The sequence below is a fragment of the Megascapheus bottae genome, chromosome 27, assembly GCF_031878675.1.
Source record: "Megascapheus bottae isolate mThoBot1 chromosome 27, mThoBot2.hap1, whole genome shotgun sequence".
Taxonomy (NCBI): domain Eukaryota; kingdom Metazoa; phylum Chordata; class Mammalia; order Rodentia; family Geomyidae; genus Megascapheus; species Megascapheus bottae.
The window spans coordinates 2506861-2533176 of NC_143535.1; the positions used below are offsets into that span (position 1 = coordinate 2506861).

At 57.2% G+C, this 26316-nt stretch overlaps 1 protein-coding gene across 11 annotated transcripts in view; it reads right to left on the reverse strand.

Annotated features, from left to right (window-relative positions):
- Gramd1b (GRAM domain containing 1B) overlaps window positions 1-26316 on the reverse strand; it is a 161320-nt gene that overhangs the window by 9568 nt on the left and 125436 nt on the right. For 9 of the 11 annotated variants that reach the window (XM_090319276.1, XM_090319282.1, XM_090319278.1 and 6 more), the window contains 13 exons: window positions 23455-23665; window positions 22838-22858; window positions 18143-18163; window positions 10598-10682; window positions 10163-10266; window positions 8632-8727; window positions 6794-6874; window positions 5531-5646; window positions 4016-4172; window positions 3383-3572; window positions 2276-2419; window positions 527-645; window positions 204-346 (listed from right to left, as the gene is read on the reverse strand). In XM_090319276.1, the coding sequence (XP_090175402.1) occupies window positions 204-346; window positions 527-645; window positions 2276-2419; window positions 3383-3572; window positions 4016-4172; window positions 5531-5646; window positions 6794-6874; window positions 8632-8727; window positions 10163-10266; window positions 10598-10682; window positions 18143-18163; window positions 22838-22858; window positions 23455-23665 (1488 nt within the window). The remainder of the gene's footprint in view (window positions 1-203; window positions 347-526; window positions 646-2275; window positions 2420-3382; window positions 3573-4015; window positions 4173-5530; window positions 5647-6793; window positions 6875-8631; window positions 8728-10162; window positions 10267-10597; window positions 10683-18142; window positions 18164-22837; window positions 22859-23454; window positions 23666-26316) is intronic. The other 2 variants (XM_090319279.1, XM_090319277.1) reach the window with 1 other exon arrangement.

Sequence of the window (26316 nt, forward strand, 5' to 3'; positions counted from 1 at the left end):
AAACACTTACACAGAGAGCACTGTACCCCGAGACAGAGCAGTGGGGAGTCCCACACAGCTGAGAGGGAAGGCAGAGTGCAGAGTGTCGGGAAGAGGCTCCTCCTGTCCCTTTCCCCGCTCCCCACTATGAGCAAGTGACACTGTCTAACACCACGACCTCTGTCAGACCCACTGGCCCCCCTCCTCCCTCCTTTCTCCCAGACCTGAGTCGACTCTTGTTGCGGGCCACGCGCGTCAGGGTGTAGCGGTTGAGGGTGTAGAAGTAGTCGTGGTAGGGCACGTCGTGGGTGAGGACTTCGGCGTCGATCACGTAGCACTCGCTCTCCTGGCTCGCTTTGTACATGGTCTGCACACACAGGGCGGGTGGGGAGGTTCGGCGGCCAACACCCAGACACGCAGACCGGAAGGCATCTTCCCCGCGCTCCCAGGACTCGAGGAGCAACGGAGACCGCCAGGCAACCCACGCCGGTCCGTCCTCGCCTCCCTTCCGGCCTGCTCCCCAGTGCCTCTGCCCCCCTGCCCTCACCTGCGTCTCCCTGACAGTGGCAGTTTTGGGGGCCAGTGGATTGGTAAGGGTGATGGTGTAGAGAATCATTCGGCTCTGGTTTCCATTCTCTTCCTTTTTCCATGGATGGAAGATGATGTCTGAGGGTAGAGGGGTACCCTGTCATGAGGGTGTGAGCCCCTCCATCACCTCCCATGAGCCTCCCCCAATCACCTCCCACATGACCCCCTCCATCGCCTCCCACATGACCCCCTCCATCGCCTCCCACATGACCCCCTCCATTGCCTCCCACGTGAGCCCCCTCCATCGCCTCCCACGTGAGCCCCCTCAATCACCTCCCATGAGCCTCCGCCAATCAACTCCCACATGACCCCCTCCATTGCCTCCTGGGTCAGCCCCCTCCATCGCCTCCCACATGACCCCCTCCATCGCCTCCCATGAGCCTCTCCCAATCACCTCCCACATGACCCCCTCCATCACCTCCCATGAGCCTCCCCCAATCACCTCCCACATGAGCCCCTCCATCGCCTCCCACGTGAGCCCCCTCCATCGCCTCCCATGTGAGCCCCCTCCATCACCTCCCACATGAGCCCCTCCATCACCTCCCATGAGCCTCTCCCAATCACCTCCCACATGACCCCCTCCATCACCTCCCATGAGCCTCCCCCAATCACCTCCCACATGAGCCCCTCCATCGCCTCCCACGTGAGCCCCCTCCATCACCTCCCATGAGCCTCCCCCAATCACCTCCCACATGAGCCCCTCCATCACCTCCCATGTGAGCCCCCTCCATCGCCTCCCACATGAGCCCCCTCCATCACCTCCCATGAGCCTCCCCCAATCACCTCCCACATGACCCCCTCCATCGCCTCCCACATGAGCCCCCTCCATCGCCTCCCATGTGAGCCCCCTCCATCGCCTCCCATGTGAGCCCCCTCCATTGCCTCCCACATGAGCCCCCTCCATCACCTCCCATGAGCCTCCCACAATCACCTCCCACATGACCCCCTCCATCGCCTCCCACGTGAGCCCCCTCCATCGCCTCCCACATGAGCACCCTCCATTGCCTCCCATGTGAGCCCCCTCCATCACCTCCCATGAGTCCCCTATATCACCTCCCTTGTCAGCCCTCTCAGTCACCTCCTTTGTGAGCCCCCCTCTATCACCTCTCACAGGAGCCCCCTCCATCGCCTCCGGTGTGAGCCCCCACCCTCACCTCCCTCTGTATGTGGACCAAGGAGGCCCAAGGCAGCCTGAGTGCAAAGGGAGGAGGGGGAGGAAGGGGGGAGGGGAGGGGTGAGTCAGAGCAGAAAGAGGCTCATTGTAGCATTGCTGAAATTGCACACAGAGCTCCAGAGTGGCAATTGTTTGGGGGCTGGGGCAGGAGGTGGTGGGGCCACCTCCGGGGTGCTGGCAACACTGGAGTTAACTGTGGCCAGGGCCTGCCCTCCCTCAGGAAGAAGTCCTCTCCCCGAGGGCACGACCTTCTCATGTTCTTTCCCCAGAGAGGGGGCTTTTCCCAGAGTGGGGTGACCGGCTCAGCGCTCGGGCCAGCGCCACCTCCCCATGGGAAAGCAGTGAGGTCACAGCACCCGGAACGCTGGCGAGGCCGCCCTACACTGTGCTAGGTGTGCGGGGAAGGGGCGGCCCGATGCCTGACCATCAGGATCCCTGGGAAAGGTGCACAGGAAGAGGAAGGCAAAGAAGAAGGAAGGAAGGAGGGAGGGAAGGGGGTGGACGGTGGGGAGGGGCGGGCCTGGCAGGCCTGACCGGAGAAACGCCGCTGCTCCATGAAGTCCCGCAGGAAGGCTGAGTTGGTGAAGAGCAGGTCGTAGAGTTTGTCCACGCTGAAGTTGAAGACCTCATTCACGTACTGGCGGCCGCCCAGGTCCTCGTAGAAGGCCTGGACCTCCCCTGCGCAGAGGAGAGGCAGGGGAGTTGGGCGGAGCCAGCAGAGGGCAGCTGGCAGCGGTCCGGCACCCCCCCCCCCGCCCACCTCGGGCAATGGCACCCGAGAGCGAATGCAGGCACCAACAGCCCCACAGCGGGTGCTGGGCTCAGTGCTCCTCCAGAACCTGTAGCACCCCAGTCCCTAACGACCGGGCCTGCCGAGGCCCTGTGCAACTTCAAGAGGGGAGGCTGACATACCCGGGCCCCCTTGGGACTGGCCGGGTGGGGAGTGGCCACACCTCATCAGATGGTGTCCCCCAGTGGCCACAGGGGTGGGAGAGTAAAAGTTGCCACTCACAGCGGGTGAGCCCAGGAAAGACCACCCAGGGACAAACGTCTGCATCTGCTTGTCAGAAATCCCCGACTGACATGGGGCCCGGGGGGTTCCCAGAGGACTCAGCTGCCTCCACGAGCACCGACCACCAGGCTCTTCTCCATGGACAAAAGAAGCCTCGTGTTTCCCCTGCGGGCCCCAGAAACCGCTCCATGGAGGGGTGGAATGGGCAATTGTCTCCAACGCCATGTACCCCGCACAGCTTTCTCTTTTGCAGGGCTAGTAAACGCTCCCCACTCAAGTTACTGCTGAGTTGTGCAGCTACCTTGGGGACATTTCTATATTATTTCCGAGCTGGGTGGGTTTCCTCGGGGCATATATGAAGCTGGCTGTGAGCTTCAGAGCACTGGCCCAGCCAGCATGAACGGGAGGGGGCCTTCTGTGACAGGACTGGCTGGCAGGACAAAGCAGGAACAAGACAGCTAGAATGATGGGGACCCTGCAGGGGTTGTGCGAAGGGACGTGAGCGAACACAAAGGCACCCTTCGGCACACACAGCTCCATTGTCCACGGGGGCCCTGCAGATGGACTCCGGGCCCCACAGAGAGCCAGACTTTCCGGATGGCAGCCACGGGCCACGCCGAGACGCCTACCTTCATCGTGGGTGTCTGAAGAGTCGCTGAGTTCGGTGGGGATGTCCTCATTGTCGTTGAAGTCCAGGGACGGGGAGGTGACGGGCGGGAGGATCTCCACCTTCTCCCCAATGAGGTTGTCCAGGCCGAGCTCCTTCTCCAGGGACCCGTCGCCCTCCAGCCCCTCCTCCTCCAGGGTCAGGCCGTCGAACTGCAGGGGAGACCCATGCTGAACGGGTCTGCCTCCCCACAGGAGGGCCGGACGTACTCATGCCCACAGCCAAGTCCGTGAGACTCTTAGCTCCAAGAAACTACTCAAGCGAGCTGGAAGTGGCGCCCCAGCTCAAGTGGTAGAGCACTAGAGCAGTAGCCTTGAGCACAGAGAGGCTCAGGGACGGTGCCTAGGCCCTGCGTTCCAGACCCAGAGGACCTGGGACAGTCAACCATGGCACGTAGCCAGGCAGCTGGAATCCAGCTCAGGGCCAAGCCCCAGATCGCAGGGAACCCTGGGACTCCTTGAGGAGTGGAGTACCCCCTCCTGCAGTGGGAGCACCCCGCCCCCAGCCGGGAGCTTCCAGGTTGAGCTCCTGCAGGCAATGAAGAGTCTCTGGACACAGCACCGGACCCGCCTGGAGCCGTGGTCGCTGCGCTTACCGAGACGGGAGCCTCGCTGCTGCCTGCGGAGGTCAGTGTGCTGCTGGTGATGGATTTCTTGGGCAGCTGGGGACTAGCATCCGGTTTGGTCTCTATGCTGCTTTTAGATGAGCTGTCGTTCACCTCGTTCTCTTCCACGGGGATCTCCTCGCAGTAGCTGCGGGGACAGCGCGTTCATCTTGGCGATGGAGATGAATGCGGGCCTGTCCATCTAGAAAGCAGGCTTCCCTGCTTCGTGGCTTTGAGTACCATCTTCCTCTAACCTAAAACCCTCCCCACTCGCCCTCCCTCTCCCCACTCCTGAATTCCTCAGTGGTACCCGCCGCATTCTGGGTGACAGCTAACCAACTTCTCTGCGAGTTGCACGCAAGAGGAAAATGTGGACGGCAGGAGGGCCACCGCGGCCCTCCATTAACTTCTCATGCCACCTGTGTGTTCTTTACAAGCGGCTGCACTGCAGCATGGTGAGCCATGACGTACATGGCAGGAGTAAAGTTGATATGACGCCACTGTCGCCTGCCAGCCTCTGTCACCAAGCCCAGGTCTGGGCCCCACAGGCTCCATGTTCCTTCCCTACCGCTCCTCCTCTTGCCTGGCCCCCACAGGCCCCTGTCTTCTAGCCACCTTTCCAAGCTCTCAGCCGTCCCCCTCACTCCTAAGCTCTCTCCAGCATGTGGCACCTCCTGAACCCCCCTGCCCGGGTTTCCTGGGCTCTCCTCACCCTCCTCCTGCCCCAGGAAACAATGGTCACCACCGCTGCTACCTTTCCCCGGGTTCCAGGCCCGGAATACGCAGTCACATGGTGGCGGCAAGCCAACTCTGCAGCCCACATTTTCCTGTGAACCCCACGCTCTCCCAAAGGCCTTCCTGACCTTCCCACTTGGCCAGCAGCAGGCGGCCCCATCTCGATATGGGGAAACCCACCTCCTAGTCCCCCCCCAGAACTGTGCTGCACACATTTCTGTCCACCTCCATGCGGAACCTCTCCATTTTTCCAAATGGCACAAATTCAACTGGCCTCAATGTCGCCTTTTGTTCCTCTCTGATCCATCGGCCAATCTAGGAATTCACTACTTATAGCCCCTCTGACCGTCCCTCACCTGCACCAAACCACTGTCACCCTTCATGTAAATGATCTGAATTCCTCGACAGCCCTGTTAACAGGTCCCTGCTCCCCCCCTCCCCCAGGTTCTTTCAAGCACAGAAGCCAGAAGGGTTCCGGGATGATGGTAAGTCCAACAACTTAAACCATCTGCTCCAAACCTTCCCGCCCCAGTCTTGCATGTCAGCCAGTCTTGCTGACACCAAGACTCTTGGCCGCTGTCCCTGCTGCTCTCCTGGCCTCACCTCCGGCCTCTTGCCCATGGCTACTCGGCAGTCACACCGCGGTCTGCTCTGCCCTCTACAGTGCTCTTCCCACAGCCCTCTCATTTCCTCCAGGGCCTTCCTTGCTCACAGGCCATTCTGCCCATGGGTGTACAGGCTGCCAACCCCTGAGTCCCCCGCCTCACTCACCCCATGGTGTTGAAGTCGTCATCAGGAGGCACGTAGTCCTCGTCGTCGCTGGTCAGGCCCAACTCGTTCCCATAACACTGGTGGACGAAGTGCCAGAGCTCCTTGGGGCACAGGGGCTGTGAGGAAGGAGACGGGTGGCTCTGAGCTTCTTCCCAGGGTCCCCTCACCCCGTTCTGCTCAGAGGCACTGCACGCAGGCTCGCTCCCCGAGGGGAGAAAGCCAGGGCACTCCTTCCTTAGTGGACCTCCTCGGCAGGCCCTCTCACATCTCAGCCTAGGGGTAGCTAGGATTCAGGGCCCAGCACCCCTGTTCTTATGCATCTCTATTGTCTACCCCCTTGCTGACTGCAGTGGAAGCTCCCACAGCAAGCAAATTCCTGGAGACAGAAGATGCACAGCAAACCAAAAAACCCATCCGAAGGCCACACGCACCAACTATCGCACACACCGTCTTCTCTAAACCACCAGCTTCCCTGAAGCCAGGGGGAAACAGGCAATCAGACCCCAGCAGGCTGGCAGAATGCACATCAGTCCACAGTGAACGCCAGCACCTCCCTCCCACACCACAGCCTCGTGGCACAAGAGCCCCTCACTCCCCTCGCTCCCTCTGTCTCCCCAGCCAGCTCACATGGCTCAGTAGCCATGCCTGCAGTTCTGGGGACCCGTGACTATAAGCCCTTTCCTGCTGGCACTGGTGGCTCCCATCTGCAGTCCTAGTGACTCAGAAGGCTGAGATCTGAGAATTCTAGTCTGAAGCCAGACTGGACAGGAAAGTCTAAATTATTCTCATGTCTAATCAAGAAAGCCAGAGGGGAGCTGTGGCTCAAGTAGCAGAGCTCTAGCCTTCCTTGAGCAAACATGCTGAGGGACAGCACCCAGGCTCTGTGTTCAAGTCCCAGGCCCGGCACACAATAAAAAACAGCAGCAACAAAAAAAACCCTTTTCCTTCATGACAGTCATTTCTTTTCCTCAGGAGTCATTCCTGAGGCTGCAGGATTCCCCACATCTGGTTGACACAAACCCTGGCACCGTTTTAAGCTAAAGGCTTTCCTTGGCTGGCTGAGGCCCTGCACATCAGAACTACTGGGTGTGGGGGTGGGGGAGGAAGGAATCCTTCACTGAAGCTGTGGCACTCCGGGTCCACCAGAAGACACAGGCTGCCTGGAGCTGGCCACGGGAAGAGCCAGCTCGTGCAGGGACAGTGCCTCCGTGGCTGGCTGAAGGCCTCCGCTGCTGAAGACTGCGGCCGGCCGGCAGCTCTTACCTTCTCCAGGAGAGCATTCTGCCAGAGCCGGAACATCATCATGTACGTCCGATCCCGGGCTCCAAATGACGTGAAGAAGTGCTGGGTTGGAAGAGAAAACCACCAAGAGGCCTTGTTTACGTTCTCAGCAGACTGCAGGGGGGGGGGACACCGAGGCTGGGGATAGAGCCCGGTCCACCCTGGTACCTGTGAGGGCCTGGAGTGACCCCTCCATACCACCTCCAAAGGCTTACCACACCCCGAACGGCAACGCACCCCCTTCACTGCTAATGAAAGACGCTAACTCCATACTCAGACTGGATCTCGACAGGAGAGATGGCGGCACAGGCAGCCAGGGGCTGAGGCAGCCACGGAGGCTTTTTTCTCTCTGGTCAGATACTGTCACCTCCATAAAGCAATGCTGCTTTTATTTGTTTTGTTTGTTTTTTTTGTTGGTCGTGGGGCTTTAACTCTGGGTCTGGGCGCTGTCCCTGAGCTCTTCAGCTCAAGCCTAGCACTCTACCACTTGAGCCACAGCGCCACTTCCAGTTTCCTGGTGGCTAATTGGAGAGGAGAGTGTCATGGAGTTTTGTGCTAAGCTGACTTTGAACCATGATCCTCGGATCTCAGTCTTCTAAGTAGCTAGGATTATGGGTGTGAGCCACCGTGCTCAGCAAAACAAAAAACAAAATAAAAACGGTGTTCTTCATCCACTTACTAGAACCCAGTAAGGGAAGAGCTTGGAAATAGCTGAAAGGACAGGAAATGACAACCCCACAGACCACTGTCCATTCCAATTCATTCAGCGGATCTCCGACTGTGTGTGTGTGCTGGTCCCTCTGTGCGTGCTGAAGACACGGCGCAACCAGAACAAGACCTGCCCTGTGGGGCCAGAGGAACCACAGGGGGTCCCTCACAACACTCAGGAAGAAGGACGCAGAGAGCTACACTTCATAACCATTATTTCATTTAAAGCCACACAAGAGGGGTCAGAGATGTGGTTCAAGTGGTAGAGTATTCGCCTTGCAAGAGAGAGGCACTAAATTTAATCCCTGGCACTAACAAAGAAGAAGAAAAGGAAGAAGAAGGAGGAGGGGGAGGGGGAGGAGAAGGAGAGGAAGAGGAGGAGGAGGGGAAGGGAGAGGAGGAGGAGGGGAAGGGAGAGGAGGAGGAGGAGAGGAAGAGGAAGAAAGAAGAGGAAGAGAAAGAAGAGGAAGAGGAAGCAGCAGCAGCAGCAGCAGCAGAAGAAAAGTATACACAACCCCCTCCCCCCAACAAAACCTTTTGCAAAGAACATCACAGCACGACCTAAATCCCCAGGAACAAGACAAGACACCCTGGCCATGGCAGGTCCCTGTCCGTGGCTCTACGAGCCCTCAGCCTAGGGCTCCAGCTCAAGACCGCCACGTTGTTCCCTTTTCTAAACTTTTATTTACCACGTTCACTCCGTCACATCAGATTGGCTACCCTTCCCACACTCGTCTGCCATGTCCACAGGGAGTGACGAGGGCTTCTCTTCCCACACTTCTCAACTGAAAGCGTTTTCATGGGGTATCATTGCTAGATTTTAAATAAGCACGGCTGGGCCTATTTTTGATTTGAGAAAACTGAGGTTCGGAGAGGTTCTTCAATGTGCCTACGCTCACAGGACTCAAAATCAAGCGTTCTGGATCCACGCCCAACGTCCTTCCATGCCACCCTCGCTGCAGCTCAGCATCCCCACAGACTCCACATCCCGTTTCCTGTCTCTCATCCCGGTCTACTTAGCATCTAGATGAATGCAACTTAGGGCTGACACCCAGGAGGATGGAGGGAGAAGGGCGGGTAGGTTACCAAGGCCAGAGTTTGACTCTGTTTACCTTTTCTGAATCCGTGCAAACTTGGATGGCATTGGGAATGAGGCGGGCTGTCTTTTCTTTCGTCATGGAGCAGATGTCTTTCAAACGGACTGTCAGCTGGCAACCCCACAGAGACAGAGAATAGATATTGAGCAAGAAGGGGCCTTGGTGGGGTCAGCAGGGCACCCAGGCGAGAGAAGAAATCCCACCTCAGCCCCTGGATCGCATTCCGGGGATCACAATCACTCTCCTCTGTCATATGGCCACGTAGGAACTGAGCCACAGCCACGGCCACGGCCACGGGAGCTCTCCACGTTGGAAGCATTTATTACTATGACTTCCAAAGTTTGCTCAACACGCAGGGGAACTGCCATGATGTGACCCCAGATACTCTGAGGATCACAGTTCAAAGCGAGCCCAGACAGGAAGACCATGAAACTCTCATCTCCAAGTAACTGTCAATGCCAGAAGCAAAGGTGTGGTTCAAGTGGTTGAACACCAGCTTTGAGGGGAAAAAAAAAGAGCTAAGAGATAGTGCCCAGGCCCTGAGTTAAAATCCCAGTGCCGGCACACACACACACATAATAAAATACAAATAAGAACCTACTTACTGTTTCTGTATCTTATTTTATAAAAGGAGGGCAAAGAAAGCTAAGTTCTAAGTTCACAGTGAGCTAACTTCCAAAAGCACACAAGCCAGTTCTGGGCTCCAAGGCCAAAGCCCTTCCTACTCCACTGTATCTCCTGAGCAGAACTCATGCCAAGGCAAATGTTCTTCATATCCTCTTCCACACCCAAGAGGTGGGAGAGAGCTGTGTGGATGAGATGGCCTCGGTGGAACTCAGAATTGGGCATCCTTCAAGAATCAGGTGTGTGCTGGCATGAGCTGGGCAAAGGTCTGGAAGAAAACTAAGTGAGCCCAGGGAAAGACTGGGGCAGCCTTGCCTAGCCATGGCAAGGACAGGGTCCTAGGGAGCGAGTCCCAGCTCTTCCGATTTTGTTTTCTGTGCCAGTACTGAGGCTTGAACTCAGATCCTGAGCACTGAACCTTAGTTTTGTTTTTGTTGTTGTTCAAGGATGGCACTCTACCACTTGAGCCACACATCCACTTCTGGCTTTTTCTGGTTCATTGGAGAGAAGAATCTTACAGACTTTTCTGCTTAGACTGTCTTTGAACCACAATCCTCAGACCTCAGCCTTCTAAGTATCTAGGTTACAGGTGTCACCCACCAGCCCCCAGATCTTTTTTCTTTTTCTCTTCTTTTTGCTAGTTCTGGGCTTGAGCTCAGGGCCTGAGCACTGTCCTTAGACTTTCTCAAGGCTAGAGCTCTACCACTTGAGCCTCAGCATCACTTCTGGCTTTTTTTCTATGTATGTGGTACCGAGGAATTGAACCTGGGTCTTTGTGAATGCTAGACAAGCACTCTACCACTAGGCCACACTCCTGACCCCTTCTTTCTTATTTTAAACTAGAACTTGGGTATGTGGCTTTACCACGTGGGGGCAGCACCTGATCCCGGACAACAACCCTCCCGGGGTCCCAGGCCCTCACCAGTGTTTCCCAGCGGAAGATGTTGCTATAGAAGCAGATCCAGTTTTCAGAGAGGTAGAGTCGGCCCTGGAGAAGGATGTCTCTTTGGAGTGCACACGAATAATCTGTCAGGAAACAGAATGGGCAGTGAGCAGAGCCTCCGACACACATCTATCCCCTGCCCATAACCAGGTCTGCCAGGCCCTTGAACTAGTAGCCCAGGAAGCCTCTGGCATCTCAAGTTAGAGCACACACAGATGGCGAAAGGCCGGTTGGGCTTGCCAGTCCATTCTGTCATCCGCAAGTGTGCCTGTGCTCCCCTCCAGGGTGCAGTGCTCAGCCCCGAGCCCCCTGCACTGGGGCGGGGCCTCTGCTCGGGGCACAATCCCAGGTGGACATGCTCACACAGAAGCAGCCAAGCCGCTTCCCGCCGACCCCTCCCGGTCACCGGCTCACCCACGATGAGACGCTCCGTGTCTGGAAGTTGCTTAAAGAGCTTCCGGAAGTCTTCGTTTCTCTGCTTGTATGTGGGGCTCAGCACCTGCACGACAGAGGCCCCGTGGATCAGCCGGAGGCCGAGGGAGCCAAGCCGGCCTTGGCGTGGAGAACAGAGCGGAGAAGCTGTATCCAGCCTCATCCATTACACACATGAAGGCAGGGCCTTCTGGGCGGGCAGCGAAGCAGGACCCAAGGCACGGCGCCAGCGTGTCTCTCAGAGGTCGGCAGGACCCAGCAGTGAGCTCTTCGCTATGTCAGAAAGACACGCTTTTCTTTTAAATCATGGCACTAAAGAAAACCATCGTAAGGCCACAACTAGAAAAGGCACGAGTCAAGAACTGAAGGGTGTAGGCTGGGGTGTCCATGACACCACAACTGCCACAAAGGTGTCAAGAAGAAGCGCTGGGAACAGGGCAAGAGGCAGGGCAAGGACGGATGAGGAAGATAAAGACAGAGAAGAGCAGCACTAGAAACTGGGGGAACTGACAGCTAGCGAGGGCTAGGCCCCGCCACAGGTGGAACTGAGAAGCCTGGCAAACAGTAAGCGGCTCCTTAAGGCCCCGATTCCACTCCCATTCCACACAGGGACTTCCCGACACCCTCTTGGCACGCAGCAACAGCTACCTTCTACAAAAATCCACTCCTTCCCTGTCGCTAGTGTGCCTGCCTGCCCGCCACTCCTACCTCAGCTGCGTATTTAAGGTAAACTCCAGCCTGGAGTCCCGTAGGCTGCTCTTGGCTCTGCCCTGAGTTCTGTATCATCTTCAATTAGACTAGCTCATACAGGAAAAAAGAAGAAAGAAGCCAGGTATTGGTGGCTTGTGCCTGCAGTCCTAACTACTGAGAAGGCTGAGATCTGAGGAGCATGGTTCAAAGCCAGCCCAGGCAGAAAAGTCCCAGTGAGACTCTCACCACAAATTAACCACTCAAAAGCTAGAAGTGGCGCTGTGGCTCAAGTGGTGGAGCACTAGCCTTGAGCACAAAGAGGCTCAGGGACAGTGCCCAGGTCCTGAGTTCAAGCCTCATAACTGGTAAAAATAAAAAGAGGAGGAGGAGGAGGAAGACATTAAAAGCACATATGACATGCAAGAAACCCATTGTTCCTCCCCATCTTCATAAGATGGACTCCTAACCCAGAGAAGCTGGCAGCCCCGCGTCACACCATCTCTGGTGGGGGTGGGATACCCATCATGTGAGACTCCTTTACTCACAAGCCCAGGGGTTGAAAGTACGGCCCGTTAACCCACAGACCTAGTGGAGTCCAGAGAAGAAATGGGAGCTTAGGTGGGAAAAGCCAGTATGGAAAATCTGACTGTACGATGCATTGCCTGGCTCTTGCTGGTTGGCTGAGCTCACCACCTCCACCACCTATGCCACCAGCTGTCCTCACTGTCCACCTCCCTCTCCCAGGGGCCTTAGGAGAGGCTCATCCCCGCAGACTAGTAACTCCCAAGAAGCCACCCCAATGGACAGATAGATAGCGACTCTGCTTTTACAGAGCTCGCAGTCTTCAAAGTAAATCTCCATCCATCTATCTATCTGTCTATCTGTCTATGTATGTATGTATGTATGTATCTCTATCTATCTATCTATCTAAAAAACCTATGTAACCACAGATGACAGGCATCAAGGATGACATGGAAAAGCCCAGAGCATCCTGTGGGGTCAAGGGAAGACAGCTGCACCCCACCAGCTGTGAGCTGACTGACTCCCGCAGGCCCAAGCTGCCCAGCCAGGCTGGGAGCAGAGGGGAAAGGAAAAGAGGGAGAAGGGGAGAGGAAGAAAGATGGCAGGTTTTCAATCACTTGGTCTATAGTGAATTTGAATCCTATGCATTGCTTCCTGCATGTGTACAAAATGGGTTCCACTTGCCAGGAGGCGCCCGGCTGCCTTGTCTGCACACTGTGACTGCCATGTGCTCCGAAATCGTCTGCCATGAACTTGAACCAGGCACCAAGTCCCCTGGGGGTAGACATCCAGAAGCCCGAGGCTTCTACCAGAACAGGGAGGAAGTCCTCAGACGTGTGACCCCCGCGGCATTCTGCCTGCCTCACGAGTCTCACTCACTGCTCCGAGCGAGCACAGTGAGTTATCACTGCACCTGGCCATGGAATGGCTTCCATGACTCTGCTTCACCCTCGAGGAAACCGAGCCACAGCGGATAGAGCAGCTTGCCCAAGGAGCAGGGTATTCACAAGACCCATCCACAAGCTAGAAGGAAGTAGGGAGATGCCTGTAAGATCCCCCCCTCCACTGATGTTCACCTGCTCTGGGGCAAGGCTGGTGTGAGAAACACCCTACCAGGAGCCTCCTGTTCCTCCTGTGTACTCTCCTTGTGAGAGCCCTGAGGTGGGCACGCCTCCCCTTCCCGGGGACCCCTTCCACCAGATCTGCAGGAGGTGCCCTAATTCTACCCATGGTTCTTGAAGATGGTGCACTGGCATTTCTGCACAGAGATGCATGTTCAGGGCTTGTGCAGCCTTGAGCCCCGTGGGATGATGCCAGGGGCCCGGACCCTCTCCCACCCCCCACCGACTGTTAAAGCAGTCTCCTCCTGCGGGTCTCACACTCACAGTGGGGAGCTCCTCAGATCCATGCCACCAGCCGCAGTCGGCAGCAGCAAGCTCGTGGGCAAATATCTTCAAGTGCCACTGCAGACACCAGCTGTCCAGGAAGCTCCACAGGATCCCGGACTCCACCAGGGCCTCCATCGCCCCTCCCTGCTCCTCCCTCTGTCCCCTTAGGGGGGAAGCGATGGGGTCATGGGACTAAAGTGGGGTGACCTCCAGCTCCCGGGCGAGGGCCTGGTTGATGTTTCTTCGTGCCGCCGAGCTGAGTCCCCAGTGCCAGGCCTCAACAGTGAGAAGATGGGGCAGGCATGGTTCTCAGTACAAGCTGGCAAGCCAAGCTCCCACGGCCAGGTTCTGTGTTATCCTTTTATTGTTCTGGCCAGAGACTGGGGGCCCTGAGAGGGGTGTGGCCAGGAGCCTCCTCCTACCCAGTACTGACCGTCACCGTCACCCGGAGTCCGGCTGAGGCCAGGAGAGGCAGGCACAGCAAGTGGAGCGCGGTGGAGGCTCTGGGAGGCAGAGCCCAGTGGTCTGGCAAGCTCCAGGGACGGTCGGCTGCTGATGCAGAGCTGAGCCCCACTGGCTACTGGCTCGGCAGTTCCTGCCCAGCACCTCGGTCAGGAGCTCGGGAGAGACCGGGCTCGCTGGTCCCGCGCTGCCTCAGAGAGCGGCACGTTTAAATAACTTGTCTCCTTGCCAGGCCACTGGGTCCCACACCCAGTCCCAGGCACAGCCGCCACTATTAGCTGCAGCACAGGGCGGGCTCTCATCCCCACCCCTGCACACGCCCCTTTTCCCCTCCAGACCCTGCGCCTTTCAGCGGGCCAGCAAACAACTTCTTTGTTAAGAGTCACCCAGGCAGGAGGGAGGCAGGGCCCTAGCCCGCACATGCTTCAAGTTACAGGATCTGGGTGATGGTCCAGGCCAACGTCCTGCAGTAACCCCTAGCCTAGCCTGGCCGACCCAGCAGATGTTTCCTGAGATGGAAAGTTGCTGGCCAGCGATCTGAGTGGGGGAAGGGAGGGGTGGTGCCAAGGGCACCGCTGTTATGATGAAATCTGAAATCCGAGCCTCCAAGAGCCAGGGACTTCTTGAGACATACTCTTCCTCTGTTCACCTCTCCAGCAATAGCAGACTTGGGAGTTCAACCAATGAGCTGGGGGTCTCAGGCATAGTCAGTCCAGGGGAAGTTGAGGTAATGGCTTTGGGTCTGTAGGGTACCTACTTCCTTTCCAAGGACTCTGCCTTCCTCAGTACCACGAAGAGGGGTGGGGTCCTCGAGTGCAAAGATACAGGGCCCAATGTCATCTATCTACCTGTCTATCTACCTACCTACCTACCTATCTATCTACCTAGAGAGTGAGAGAGAAAAGGGGGGAGGGACAGAAACGGGAGGTGGGAGCCAGGCCAGAGAAGAGACAGCAGTGTGGCAGGGAAGATGTGGCTCTCAGGAATCACCTGGAACAAATGGGGGGGGGGAGAAACCTCTATCTCCCTTCCCCAAAGAGGCCATTGTCCAGGAGACAGGAGAGCGTTAGGCATGCTTGCGGTGACGACAGGTGCCTCTGTTTTAGAAGTCTCAGTACCTGGGTACAATATCAATCAAATTACAGCACACCTTAAAATGTCAAGGTGAACATATGGAAGAACAGACATTCCGGGGCCCTAGACCCAAAGATGCTAAGAGAGGAATGTGGGTTCTCCAGGTAGTCAAGGTTTGGCAAAGTAGAGGAGCCTGACACCTTCCCTGGCAGTCTCCCCAGAGGCATCCCTCTACTCAGCCTCTGCTCCCATCCATCCTGCCATGTGACCTGCTCCTGACCAACCTCCCCCCCATCCATGCCTAGAACAGTTTCCTGCCTCCTACAGCGCATAGAAGAATGCATTTCAAACATCAGGTGCTCAGAAACTGTTTGTCAAATCGATACATTCCTCATCGTCCTCTCCAAGTGTTCCTACCCACGCTGGACCCCACCTGCACACAGGTGGACATCTGCTCTGCGGGCCTGGCTCCTGCCCGGGGCCTGGCTCCTGCCCAGATTCTTCCCAGCACACACTCGGTGTTCTCTGTTCTGCACTGTGTGGTGACACAGAGCAGTTGTCTTTCTCAGTTTTTTTTTGCCCGGCTGGCAGGAATATCTCCCTTTAAGAGAGATAGAACATCTCAAGGTAGAGGCTCCAGACACTGATTGCAATTCCCTGGAACCACTGATAGAGGCTAAATAAAAAGATGACTGTTTGGACAAGATAGGGGCAGTATCTGCCCAGAGAGATAAAGCCTGGGAGATGAGTCTCTCTCCGCATCAGCCTTTGTCTCCCTCCACCCCCTTCAAGGGCTGGGCAGGGCAGGGCCAGACCCTGAGCCAGGGGAATTGGCCCTAGCCTAAACATTAACTCTAAGGCAAACACCAGGAGCTGGGACCAAGTGGTACCCCCTCCCGGTTCAGCAGGAAGGAGAAGGTGGGGGAACTCAGGAGGAAAATAAACGTATTGGGGCACAGCATTAACTCTCCTAGGAAGACATCAGTTAAGATCCACAAGGAAATCTGGTAGGCACAAGACAGATGTGGCACAAGGGGGCAGGGGATGATGACAGGTGACCAGCCAGGCAGAAGCAGGAGCTCAAGGGTGGGAAAGGGGACGGGCCTGGGAGAGGGGTAGCATCAGAAGAGATGAGGCCACTCTGGGGAGAGCTAAGGACGTGGTTCGAGGGAAGCGGAAGTCGTCAGGGAGGGTCTTCAAGCTCCTGGGTGAATTGGGGACTGATAGAGGAGGTCAGGAGAGAGGAAACTACCAAGCCGGGGGCTGTCTTCCCCTGACACATGGGATTTGAGCCTCACAAAGCTTCACTCGTCCATTCTTACTTATTCCAGCCAGAGTCGGGCTGTTCGGCAGGGCGGGCCCTGCTACACACACTGCATTAAGCCATCGTGCCTAGAGCTGGACAAGCATCCAGACAGGTGGCCCTCGGGAAAGGAGCAAGGAAGAGAGTGCCCTCAGCACCTGCAGCACAGCCAGAGCGTGGCCACCACCGCCCCACAGAAGAGAGCCGGGCCCAGGAGGGCTCCCGAGCAGCCAGCCCTCATGCCTCCTCCCCCGCTGACCCCTCCATCTCCCCTCCACCTGGGCTCTGCTTCCCTCACACCCCCTCCTTCCTACTCCCTGTGGGACCAAGAGGGGAGCAGCTGGAGTCCCTGGGCAGAGAGAAGGGGTGGCTGGGGAGTGGAAGGAGCACTTTTCCTGGAGTTTGATCTCAAGAAGCAGCGAGGCCCTGACGGCAGTGCCTCCCTGGCTACACAGCCAGGACCCGGAGCTCTCCTGTGCTCCTGCACTGCTAGAACCCCTGGACAGCGGGCCATGCCCTCCCGTCCTCCAGCCAAGGTTGTCTCCTCGCCTGCCACTGCACTGGGCACTCAAACTAGCCCCAAGTCTTGTGCGCGGGGCTGAGGAAGGCCAGGGAGGGGAGAAGACGGAGGAGAGAGGGTAGAGAGAAGGCTAGTGGAGAGAAGAGACAGGAGAAGAAAATGGAGAGAGAAGAAGAAAGGCAGCGAGGGCTAGAGGTTGCCTAAGAGGGCTGTGGTCACACACTTCCTGTCCTTCTAGGGGCCCTGGTTCACACGAGGCCTCTCAAAAAGGAATCACTGGGCAGAGGATGATGGAGTTCTGAGCACAGCTGCCAGGAAGAACAGCCAGGCCTGTCTCGCCTCCCACCTCACAGGCAGAGCCGTCCTCCATGCTCCCTCCTCCCTCCTTTGTCCTCCCTCCTGTTAGGCATGCTAAGCAGCCTGAGGACTATGGTAAGTGGCTCTGAAAGGGGAGGGGTTGGGGTCCACCATCTCCCCACCCCAGTGCATCCCAGTCCTCAGCTCCCTCCTATTGGAATGGCTCGCTGGGGTAGGTAGGTGGGACTAAGACTGACCTATCAATCAAGAGCACCCAGGATGGGCGGGTTCCAGGAGCAAGGGCTGAAGGGAAGCCATAGTCAGCTGGCATGTGCCTGGCGCCTGGGAAGTACTGACCCCTGTGTGTTCACAGTCCTTCCCCAGCCCCTCCTGGTTCCCTCCAGCCCTGTCATTCACAGCCAGGTTCTCCAGGCTACCATGCCCGTGGGTCCTCCCCGCTCAGGCCCCTGCTAGAGCAGGGCTTGGAAGGAGAGAGGGACAAAGATGGCATCTGGCTATGGTCTTGTGTGAAGACTCGGACAGCAGGCTGGGAAAAGAGGAGACAGTCTCTGGCCATCACCAGCTCATCCACTGGGCTGTCCCAGAGGACAGAGAGCACAGTGCCAGGGTCATCAAAAAGGCTTCATTCAGCTGCTCTTAGGCCATGAGTTCAAAGCCCCCGACCCTGGCCATCTAGTCAGAAGGATGTGGCCCTGCAGGGAAGGCCTTCTCCAGGGCTTTCCGTGTGGTGGGCCAGGTGGCCTAGAGATGGCTCTGCTACACCTTTCCCACAGACCCAGTGAGCTTCTAAGCAGGAGCCCAGTGTACAAGTCCAACTCCATTACAGGGGGAGAGCCTCTCTGCTCAAGACGACCCCCAAGAACCACGCCAAGGGGTGATAATGGCACACCCTAAGGCTGTCCCAGTCCCAACACCCTGTCTGGCCTTGAAACGGCCAGTTTTCTCCACTTGCTCCTCCCTCAGAAACAGGAGAAGCCTTGTGCAAGAGTCTCAGTGAGGCAAGGCACAGGGAGCAGGGGACAGGGAGCAGGGAACAGGGGACAGGGCAGAGGGTAGAGCAGGACACCCTTTCTTGGTCTCCCTTACTGGGGCTTTCCCTCCAGCTACAGAGAACAATTAGGGTGTCTGGATTGGGGACAGGGGAGGCTAGTAAGGGGAGAATCTCATGGAGAAGCAAGAATTGGGTTCCACGTCCCTCCTCACTCCCCCCCACTCCGCCCCCCAACAAAAGGAGAAACAGGAGTACTTACATTGTACCAGCTCTGGCTTTTCTGAAAAGACAAACATAAAAGAGAAGGGGGGGTTAGTCAGGGTGGGGCTGCGGGAGGGCTGGCAGGGAGGAGACCCCGCACTGTCCGGCTGCTCAGGAGCCTCCTTTCTAGGAGGTCCTGGGAGCCCTTCATGCGGGAAGGCCGCATGGTGGGGGCGGGCGGCTGGGGAGGCAGGCAGCGGCAAAGGAGACAGCCCCATCGGGAGGACCTGCTGATGGGACTCAGGATGCCTGCAGCGCATCCGACACCCAGCGCCCGGAGGGGCCCGGCCTAGAAGCGAGGGACAGGTGGGGCAGCCGGGCCTGAGCTCCAGGTCAGCAGCGTGAGACACTGGAGGCAGGGAAGAAAAGCGGACTTCTCTCCAAAAGTGCTCTCAGCCAGTGGGCATGTGTGTTCTCCCTTCCGTCCCAGGAAGTGGGTGCCCCCTCAGCACTGAGGGTTCACTCTGCCGAGCCCTGAGACCATGCTGGAGACTTCACCAGCCCCGGGAGCCATGGTGGCAGCAGCAAACCCAGGCTGCAGAAGTGGGAGGTCCCGCATGCGGCGCGCCCCGAGGCATGGCATGGGGCAGGTTCCAGGGGAGGGCCCGGGGGCTGTGCCCAGTCAGTCTCCAGATTTTCCAGAGGGTCGTCCTGCGTTCCCCTGGGATGCCAGAGCCTGCCAGCACCGGTCACTAACCTTAACCACAGCCATCAGAAACCTCTAGTCTCTTGACTGGGGGGGAGGGGGACGCAACTCCTAAGGGCAGAACTGGGCAGCTCCCCCCCTCCCCCCGGCTGGGCATTCCCTACATGTGGGTGAATGATCACCAGGGCTGGGTCTACCTCCCCTCCCCGACCCCTTCCAGCCCACGACACCAGCTCTGCAGAAACCTGACCCCTTGCTTTGAAGGTGACGTGAGGGGAGTTGGGCACCAATGTGCCATCTCTGAGGGATTCCCCCTCCCCCCCACCTCAGCAGCCAGGTGGCCAGGCCAACAGATGGCCATTCAGCAAGGGGCCTCCAGGGCGATTCCCCCAAGGCTGTCTCTGGGGTGAATCCAGAAGTCACATTCCCCTGAGCCAGCGTTGTTCCCACCTCCGGGCCAGGCGCTTTGGCAGGAGAGGCCAGCCCAGCTTGTTGGTGGGAGGGCACCCTCTGGGCTGCAGGGCTGGTGGGGCCGCCCCCCAGAATCTGAGATGGCAGAGCAGCGTGGCACGCTGCAGTGGGAGGAAGGCGGCTGCTTGAGATTCATTCAGCTCAAACCAGGACAGCAGCCATCTGATGCACAGCTGAGGAAAGCATGTCACCCACACCTGCACACAGCATCCCTGAGGTGGCCTTTAGGACCCAAGCCAGAGGCAAGGGCACAGCAAGCCCTCCGTGCCCCCTCCTCCCCACACAGACAACCCCGTCCACACACTGGCACCAAGACACTCGGCCTTGGAAATCTGTTCAGGACAAGACTTCAGGGTCATAAAAAAGCCTCAGCCAATGGCCCAGTGGTAGAGTGCTGGCCTAGCATGCACGAACCCCTGGGTTCAGTTCCTCAGTGCCACACAGACAGAAGAGGGGAGAAGTGGTGCTGTGGCTCAAGTGCCAGAGAGCTAGCCGTGAGCAAAAGAAGCTCAGGGACAGTGGCCCTGTGACAGCGCTGTGCCCAGTATTTGCTCTTTTGTGAAGGGTGGGTAAGGGCACATATGCAGTCCTCAAGAGAAAAGCAAAAGGTAATGTCTCGAGCATGGCTTTCTGGAGCCAGGCACCTAACCAGCAAGCCCTGGATGGCTTCTTGCCTGCTCTCACCGAGAGCCTCTCCCACACACAGGGGCACTGGTCCTCCACCCCAAACCCAAACCACCATCCCGGGCCATCCCTCAGGGCAGCTCTGCCAGGAGCACAGGGACAGAGAAAGCAAGGGGAGAGAACCAGGGGCCAGAGCCAGGGCTCTAAGGACTCCATCTATGGATTTGACTAAAGAGAGGGGAGGGCGGGGCCAGAGAGTGGCTTTAGAAGAGAAGCTGAACAGGGCTCACTCCTGGCTTCCATCAGCCTTCCGATGCAGGGCAGATTGATCCATGAGGACCAGAGCAACGTCAGGCCCTGGAAACAGATCGAGGCACTCTGAGGCAGTTTCCTGCCCCTGAGCCCAAAGGATGAGGCTGTGGAGGAGGGGGGAACTGGAGGCGGGGGGGGGGGGAGGGGGGCACTCTACGTGTCATTAGGGGTTGGGGAACAAAAGCAGCTCCTTACTTTGATCAGGTTAAGTCTGTCATACTGAAAAGAAAATCACAAAATTAGAATCCAAACCCAAACAGAAAAGGTAGAGCCCTCGTGTGTGGTGCCACGAGGTCACCAAAGGCAAGCCTGCAGAGAGAGGTGGGCTGCTGACCCAAGCCAAGGACCCGCCCGCCTGGCACTGGGGCAGGCTGGCATGCCAGACGCGCTGGAACCAGGAATGTGTTGGCTCCCTCTGGTGGCCACAGGCTATCATTGTGGTGTGGGTCAAAGCATCAGCTGCTGTGAATGGGACTCATCTTCTAGCCTACCCCACCCGACTCAAGGCAGAAACAAGGGTCGGACTCAACAGCCCATTTAAACAAGGCTGGCCCCAACGCCCAAGACACTTGAGGATTGCCCAGTCCTCCCCTAAGTGTCACAGAAGAAGAAATGCGGGCCAGGGAGGGGAAAAGACACAGTGTGTTGGCCTCACTGGAGGAAAAGGAGGCATTTTCTAGCTTGCCTGTAAAACACCTCATGGTGTGACCTCTTCTGAGAGGAGGGCAGCAGACAGGGCACAAGATGGCCCAGCGGCCATCCGAGCAGCTCCAGTGCTCAGGCCCCTTGCCCGGGTACGTCCATCGGCTGCAGTTCCCCGTGAGATGCCCATGGCATGGAGGCAGGCAGCCTATGCCCCGGTCTCAGCAGGACGCCCTCCTGCGCCAGAGCTCTCTTTGCCCTTCTGAAGCCTGTGTTCTGAAGCTGCACTCCGCAGTAGACCACAGCCCCTCCAGGGTAGCCACGCCGGCCGCCAAGCTGCCTGTTCCCGCCAGTCACAATCTCCACTACGATCAAGACTTTTCCAAGTCAGATCCGGGGCCTTCAACCCATCACCTCCACCTCACTGTGCCCCACCCCTAGGCCCTTACTGCCTACAGCTCCCAGATCTCAGGGAGAGTGGGCCTCCTCCATTAGACAGACGAGGATGCACAATGAGTACATAGGGGGCTGCTTCTTCCCGCGGTGCCCTGGGCTCCTGCTCAAACACTTCTTCCCACAGCCCTCGGCGATGGGTGCAGAGCTGGGTGGTGTAGGAAGAGCCTGGTGCTGCCATGACCCTCCTGGGGAGGATGCCGCCCAGCTCTGGGACCCTTCTCTCCCCCAGGCCTGGTTTGGCTATTTCCCCTTTGCTTTCACATGAAGCTGTGCAGTTCCTGCGCACTTACTCTTCCACCAGTGGAGAAGTGGACCCCTGCCTCTTGATGGCTTCAGATTCTGAACCATGCTGTCTGCACCTTCCAGACCCCACTCTCCCCCCATCACCCATCCACATCTGACTCTGTATCTTGGCACCTAGGTCCCAAAGCAACCCGTCTAACCCACTACGGTGAGTCCTTATTACTACTACTTCAGCCAATGCCAGCTCAGAACCTACGCTCTCCGTGGTGGCCACGCTCCCCCCCCCCCCCCCCCCCGCCCCTGCACATGTTGTTCTCACAGATGTGAGAGCAGAGAGAAGGAAGGACCTGGTACCTAGCTGGAGTGGGTCTGTCCAGACCCGTCCTCTCCTGGCCTGGGCCCAGAACACCTCAAGTGCTCCACCAACTAAAGCAGGGACAGATGCTCTCAGGAGAGGCACAAGCCCCTAGACTCTGTCCCTAGACGCCAGGCATGCCCATGCTCCCGAACCACAGAAAACACCTGCCAGCTTTCTCACTCCGTCCACAGCCAGCTGTAGCCGCTGCATGCCCCAGGACCAGCGTCAGCTCTTAGTCTGAAGGTCTCAGCCTGTGGCCTGGCTGTGTGGCCTCTGTTCTCCTTCAAGAATGAAGAGCGTGCTGCCTCCTCTCCTCCCCGCCACCCACTACTGTTCCACCATCTCCTAGCTTCGTCCAGGCACAGCCCCCACCCCTGGGATGGGGTCACCAGGTCCACGCTCTCTGTCAGGCCTTCCTCTCTGACCCGTTCTGGTCTCTCCAGGACCTGGAGGGGCACTCTCAATACCCACTGGCTCTGTTCCCTTTGAGTAGCAGGAGCCTGAGGGGAGCTGAGCAGCTGCCAGGATGAAGGGGTGGGTGGTGCCAGCAGAGCCAGCCCCCCGATGCTCTGACAGGCCATCTCCAATCACCCTTGCCATGTGCTGGCATCCCTCATCCTGGGCACCCGGGCTTCCCTCCCACCAAGGAATGAGGGGAACGACCCCTGTGGGACTCCGCTTGGAGAGGGCACACGGAAGGGGGGACAATGCCCGCCGCAGGCAGAGCTGGGGAGCAGGCAGACACAGTGGGTCCATCCTCCCACATCCTTCAGTGACTTCAAGCCAATCGGGGGGCGGGGAGGAGTGGGGCCGGCCCTTCTGGGAGAGGGACCAAGCAGGACAGGTGGGCAGGACTGGCAGGGGCAGAGGGCAAGGATGCTGAGCACTACAGACCAGTCAACACTGGAGGGAGAGGACGAGACAGACGAAACATGGCTTACTTTTGAGAGGCGCTTGTGAGACTAAGACGGTGCATGCAAAGAAGGTATTTGGGAGGTGGCGGGAGGAAGAACAAGAGATCAAAAGACAAATTCAGACAGGAAACCGTCTCCCTGGCCTCCCTGGGGTACCCAGCCCTTGCCAGGCCCTGTGACTCCAGAGGCGGAGAGAAGAAGCTCTCTGGGGAGGCGTAACCAGCCTGTGTGCCACCACGCCTGGCCCTGTCACTGTCCTCACGGCCCGATGGGTGTGAAGCGGGTTGGTGGCCATAGCATTCTGGAAGTTTCCTTGAAAGATTCAACTCCTGGCACTACAACCATCCCAAATAGCCCCTGCTCTAGGGAGCAACGTTGTAGAAGGTTCAACGCGATCTCCCCAGCTCCCAGAGCGCCACATCCTCTGGAGCGCAGGACCAAGGGCTGCTGGGCCACCTGACAGCTGTGTCCCCCGGGGCGGGGGTGGAAACTCACTGAACTGGGGACCGGGTCTCTCCGCCCCAAAAGCTGGGCACCATCCACCCAGTCTCAGGAGGGAGGCATGGTGACCCCCCCCACCCCCGGCTCCCTGGACACTCCAAGTCCCTGGCATCAGCCGCTGGCAATTGGCAGCCCCTGCTCACCTTGGAATTTTTGCCCCCACTCCGGCCAGACTGGGAGGAGCAGCTGCGCTGCACGCCCTGCTCGGGGGTGGACGGGGACTTGTCCGACGAGTGGTCCGAGCCCTTCTCCACCATCGTGTCTCCGTCCTGGTTCTGAGGGGTGGGCGAGCGGGACCGCTTCCGGAGAATGGGCGAGCAGGCCGGCGTGCTGCGGTTGGAGTTACTGGCTGTGCTGCAGAGAGGATGGAGAGAGGGAGAGGATGGGGATCGAGGAGGAGGACAGGCAGGTGGTCAGTGATGCAGGCTGCAGGCCTCACATTGGAGCCCGCTCCAGAGCCTGGGCTGGGGAGAAGGGAGGCTGGGACTCAGGGGTCAACCAACTGCCATGCCTTTCTGCTACTGGCCAGGAGAGGGCAGTGGTGACAACATGAAAATGGAACTAGGACTGAGAAAGGGCAGGTAGGAAGGTCAGAAATGAAGATATACATCTACCCCTCCCTCCAACCAGCCAAGTACTATTTGAGCCCCCGTTATCCTGTTAGATGCCAAACACTGTCCAGTTTTTTTGACGTAAGTTGAAATTTGAAAGACTCACTGGAGATCACTATTAGTTTACTGTATACAAGCCATTTTTTAAACACTTGTTCATAATAATGGCAGTGACAGTCCTGTTTCTCAGGGCATTCTTCTACATTTCATGCCACTACGTTCTTAAAGCAGCTCATAGTCCCTAACTTCAAAAATGAAGACCAACACCAAGCAGAGATGGGTTGTCCTGTGACCACAGAGGGCCTACATGTAGCACGTAGGGATTCTGCTGGGGTTTTCTTGCCCTCGTTGTTCTGTTCTATTTTCTTATAGGATGTGCTCCATCCTGTTTCCCCTGCTGGAGTGAAGATAACCAGAAAACCCCCGGCCAGGATCTTCAAATCCATTGCACAATTCTGAACTCCAAGCACAGAGCTTATCAGATACTCATTCACTCGTGTTTTGATTATTAGACGAGAGGAGAGGGCAGAGAGAGAAGAAAATTGAATGTATTGGTTAAGCGCCAGCAGATATCTGCTTTGTTGGAGAGAATACTGACAGGAGATGGGTAAAGGGAAAGGTAACTTAATTGGGCACTAGTGGCGTGGGCCTGTTCTCTTAGCTCTTCAGCAAGTTGCGATGTGAGGACTGAGTTTTGAAGTCAGTCTGGGCAGAAAAGTCCTTGGCGTCCTTATCTCTTCTATCTTACCAGAATAAAACCAGGCTAGAGCTGTGGCTCAAGTAGTAGAGCACCAGCTTGGAGCAAAAACGTGCCTTGGCATTGAGTTCAAGCCCCAGTACCAGTGTGGGCATGACTGTGTGCGTGCGTGTGCGCGCGCACACACACGCACGCACACACACACACACACACACACACACACACACACACACACACACACAGGCAGGGAAAATGGGAAGGAAAGCAAATGTGAAGCCACCGTGCCAACAGCATGAGGCTGTAGGGTGGTATGAAGAGCCAGGCACCCCACTCACCTACTTGGCAGGAGGAGGGCAGGGGTGCAGGAGGGCAGGGGGTACAGGAGCAGCTCCTAGCAGGCTCCAGGCGCACTCTCAGGGTCCCACATGCAGCCGAAGCCCCCCCCCCCAAATGTCACCTTGAGATGAAAACCAAGTCCCTTCAGCTGACCCACTCTCACCCTGTCCCCAGATGCTCAGAAGGGAGCCCAGGTCCCCAGGCACAGCCAGAACGCTAGGGAAGAAGGAGCCGGGAGCTGGGAGGCAGGGCAGCCCTGAACTTTTTGGAAGGAAACCAGTGGAGAGAGAGGAACAAAGGGAGACCAACAAGGCCTGGCCTTGCCCTAAAATGAAATATGCATTTAGAACCCCACTTCCAACACCAGCAGTAACTCTTCTGGGGAAAGCGCAGGAGGCCTCTCTCAAAAGACCTGATCCCTGGCCCCCTCGGCCCAGGACTACAGCTGTAGGAGCCTTGGGGGAAAGAAAGTTTCATCCCTCTGCTTCAGTGGAAGAAGCCATGCATGCCCTATGCCTGCGGGCCAGCGGCCTCCCAGCCCATCGCACGTGGTCTCTGGCTCCTGAGATACACTAGTGGGTAGAACCCGCTAGGAGAGCCTCCATTCTCCAGGCCACAGCAAAATAGGTTTAAAGTGCCTCCCACAGTTGCATCCTCAGAAGTACGGGGTGGGGGAGACTCTCCCCCGAGCCCCAACAAGGTTTATGAGCACAACAACCAAACCAAACAGCTACTCATCTAGGTGAGACACTACTTCAAGTTGGTTGCAGGAGGCTGGAATCTGAGGATCTCACTTTAAGGCCTGTCTAGGCAGAGAAGTCCGAGGAAATCTTACCTCCAATTAATCAGCATAAAGTTGGAAGTTGAGCGATGGATCAAATGGTAGAATGCCAGATGTGAGTGAAAAAAAAAGCTGAGAGCTGGAGGCCGAGTTCAAACTCCAGCACCAGTAGTACATGCATGCATACATGCATGCATCACATACGCAACATACACACATGAAGTTGTCCCAATACCCCTGCTAAGTAATAAACTCAGATCTGATATGAAAAGAACGTATTTCTCATAGTATTGGGCTTTTCAAACTCTATGATATTCTGTTAATCATAATAGAATTGCACTATATTTTAAAATCTCTAGATTTCAAAGCAAAAAAAAAAAGAGACTTTAAATATGTTGGAGGGAAGGTAGACTGGTAATGGATGGGCATAGGGTTAAAACCCCTTACCAAGGTTTATGAAATAATTCAGCCAATTATCATCTTATTAAAAAAAAAAGTCTAAGCAATGGGGTGGTAAGTAAGTCCCTGCCCAGGAGAAGTGGCTGCATACCTGTCTCTTCGGCTCCAGCAGAACTCACTG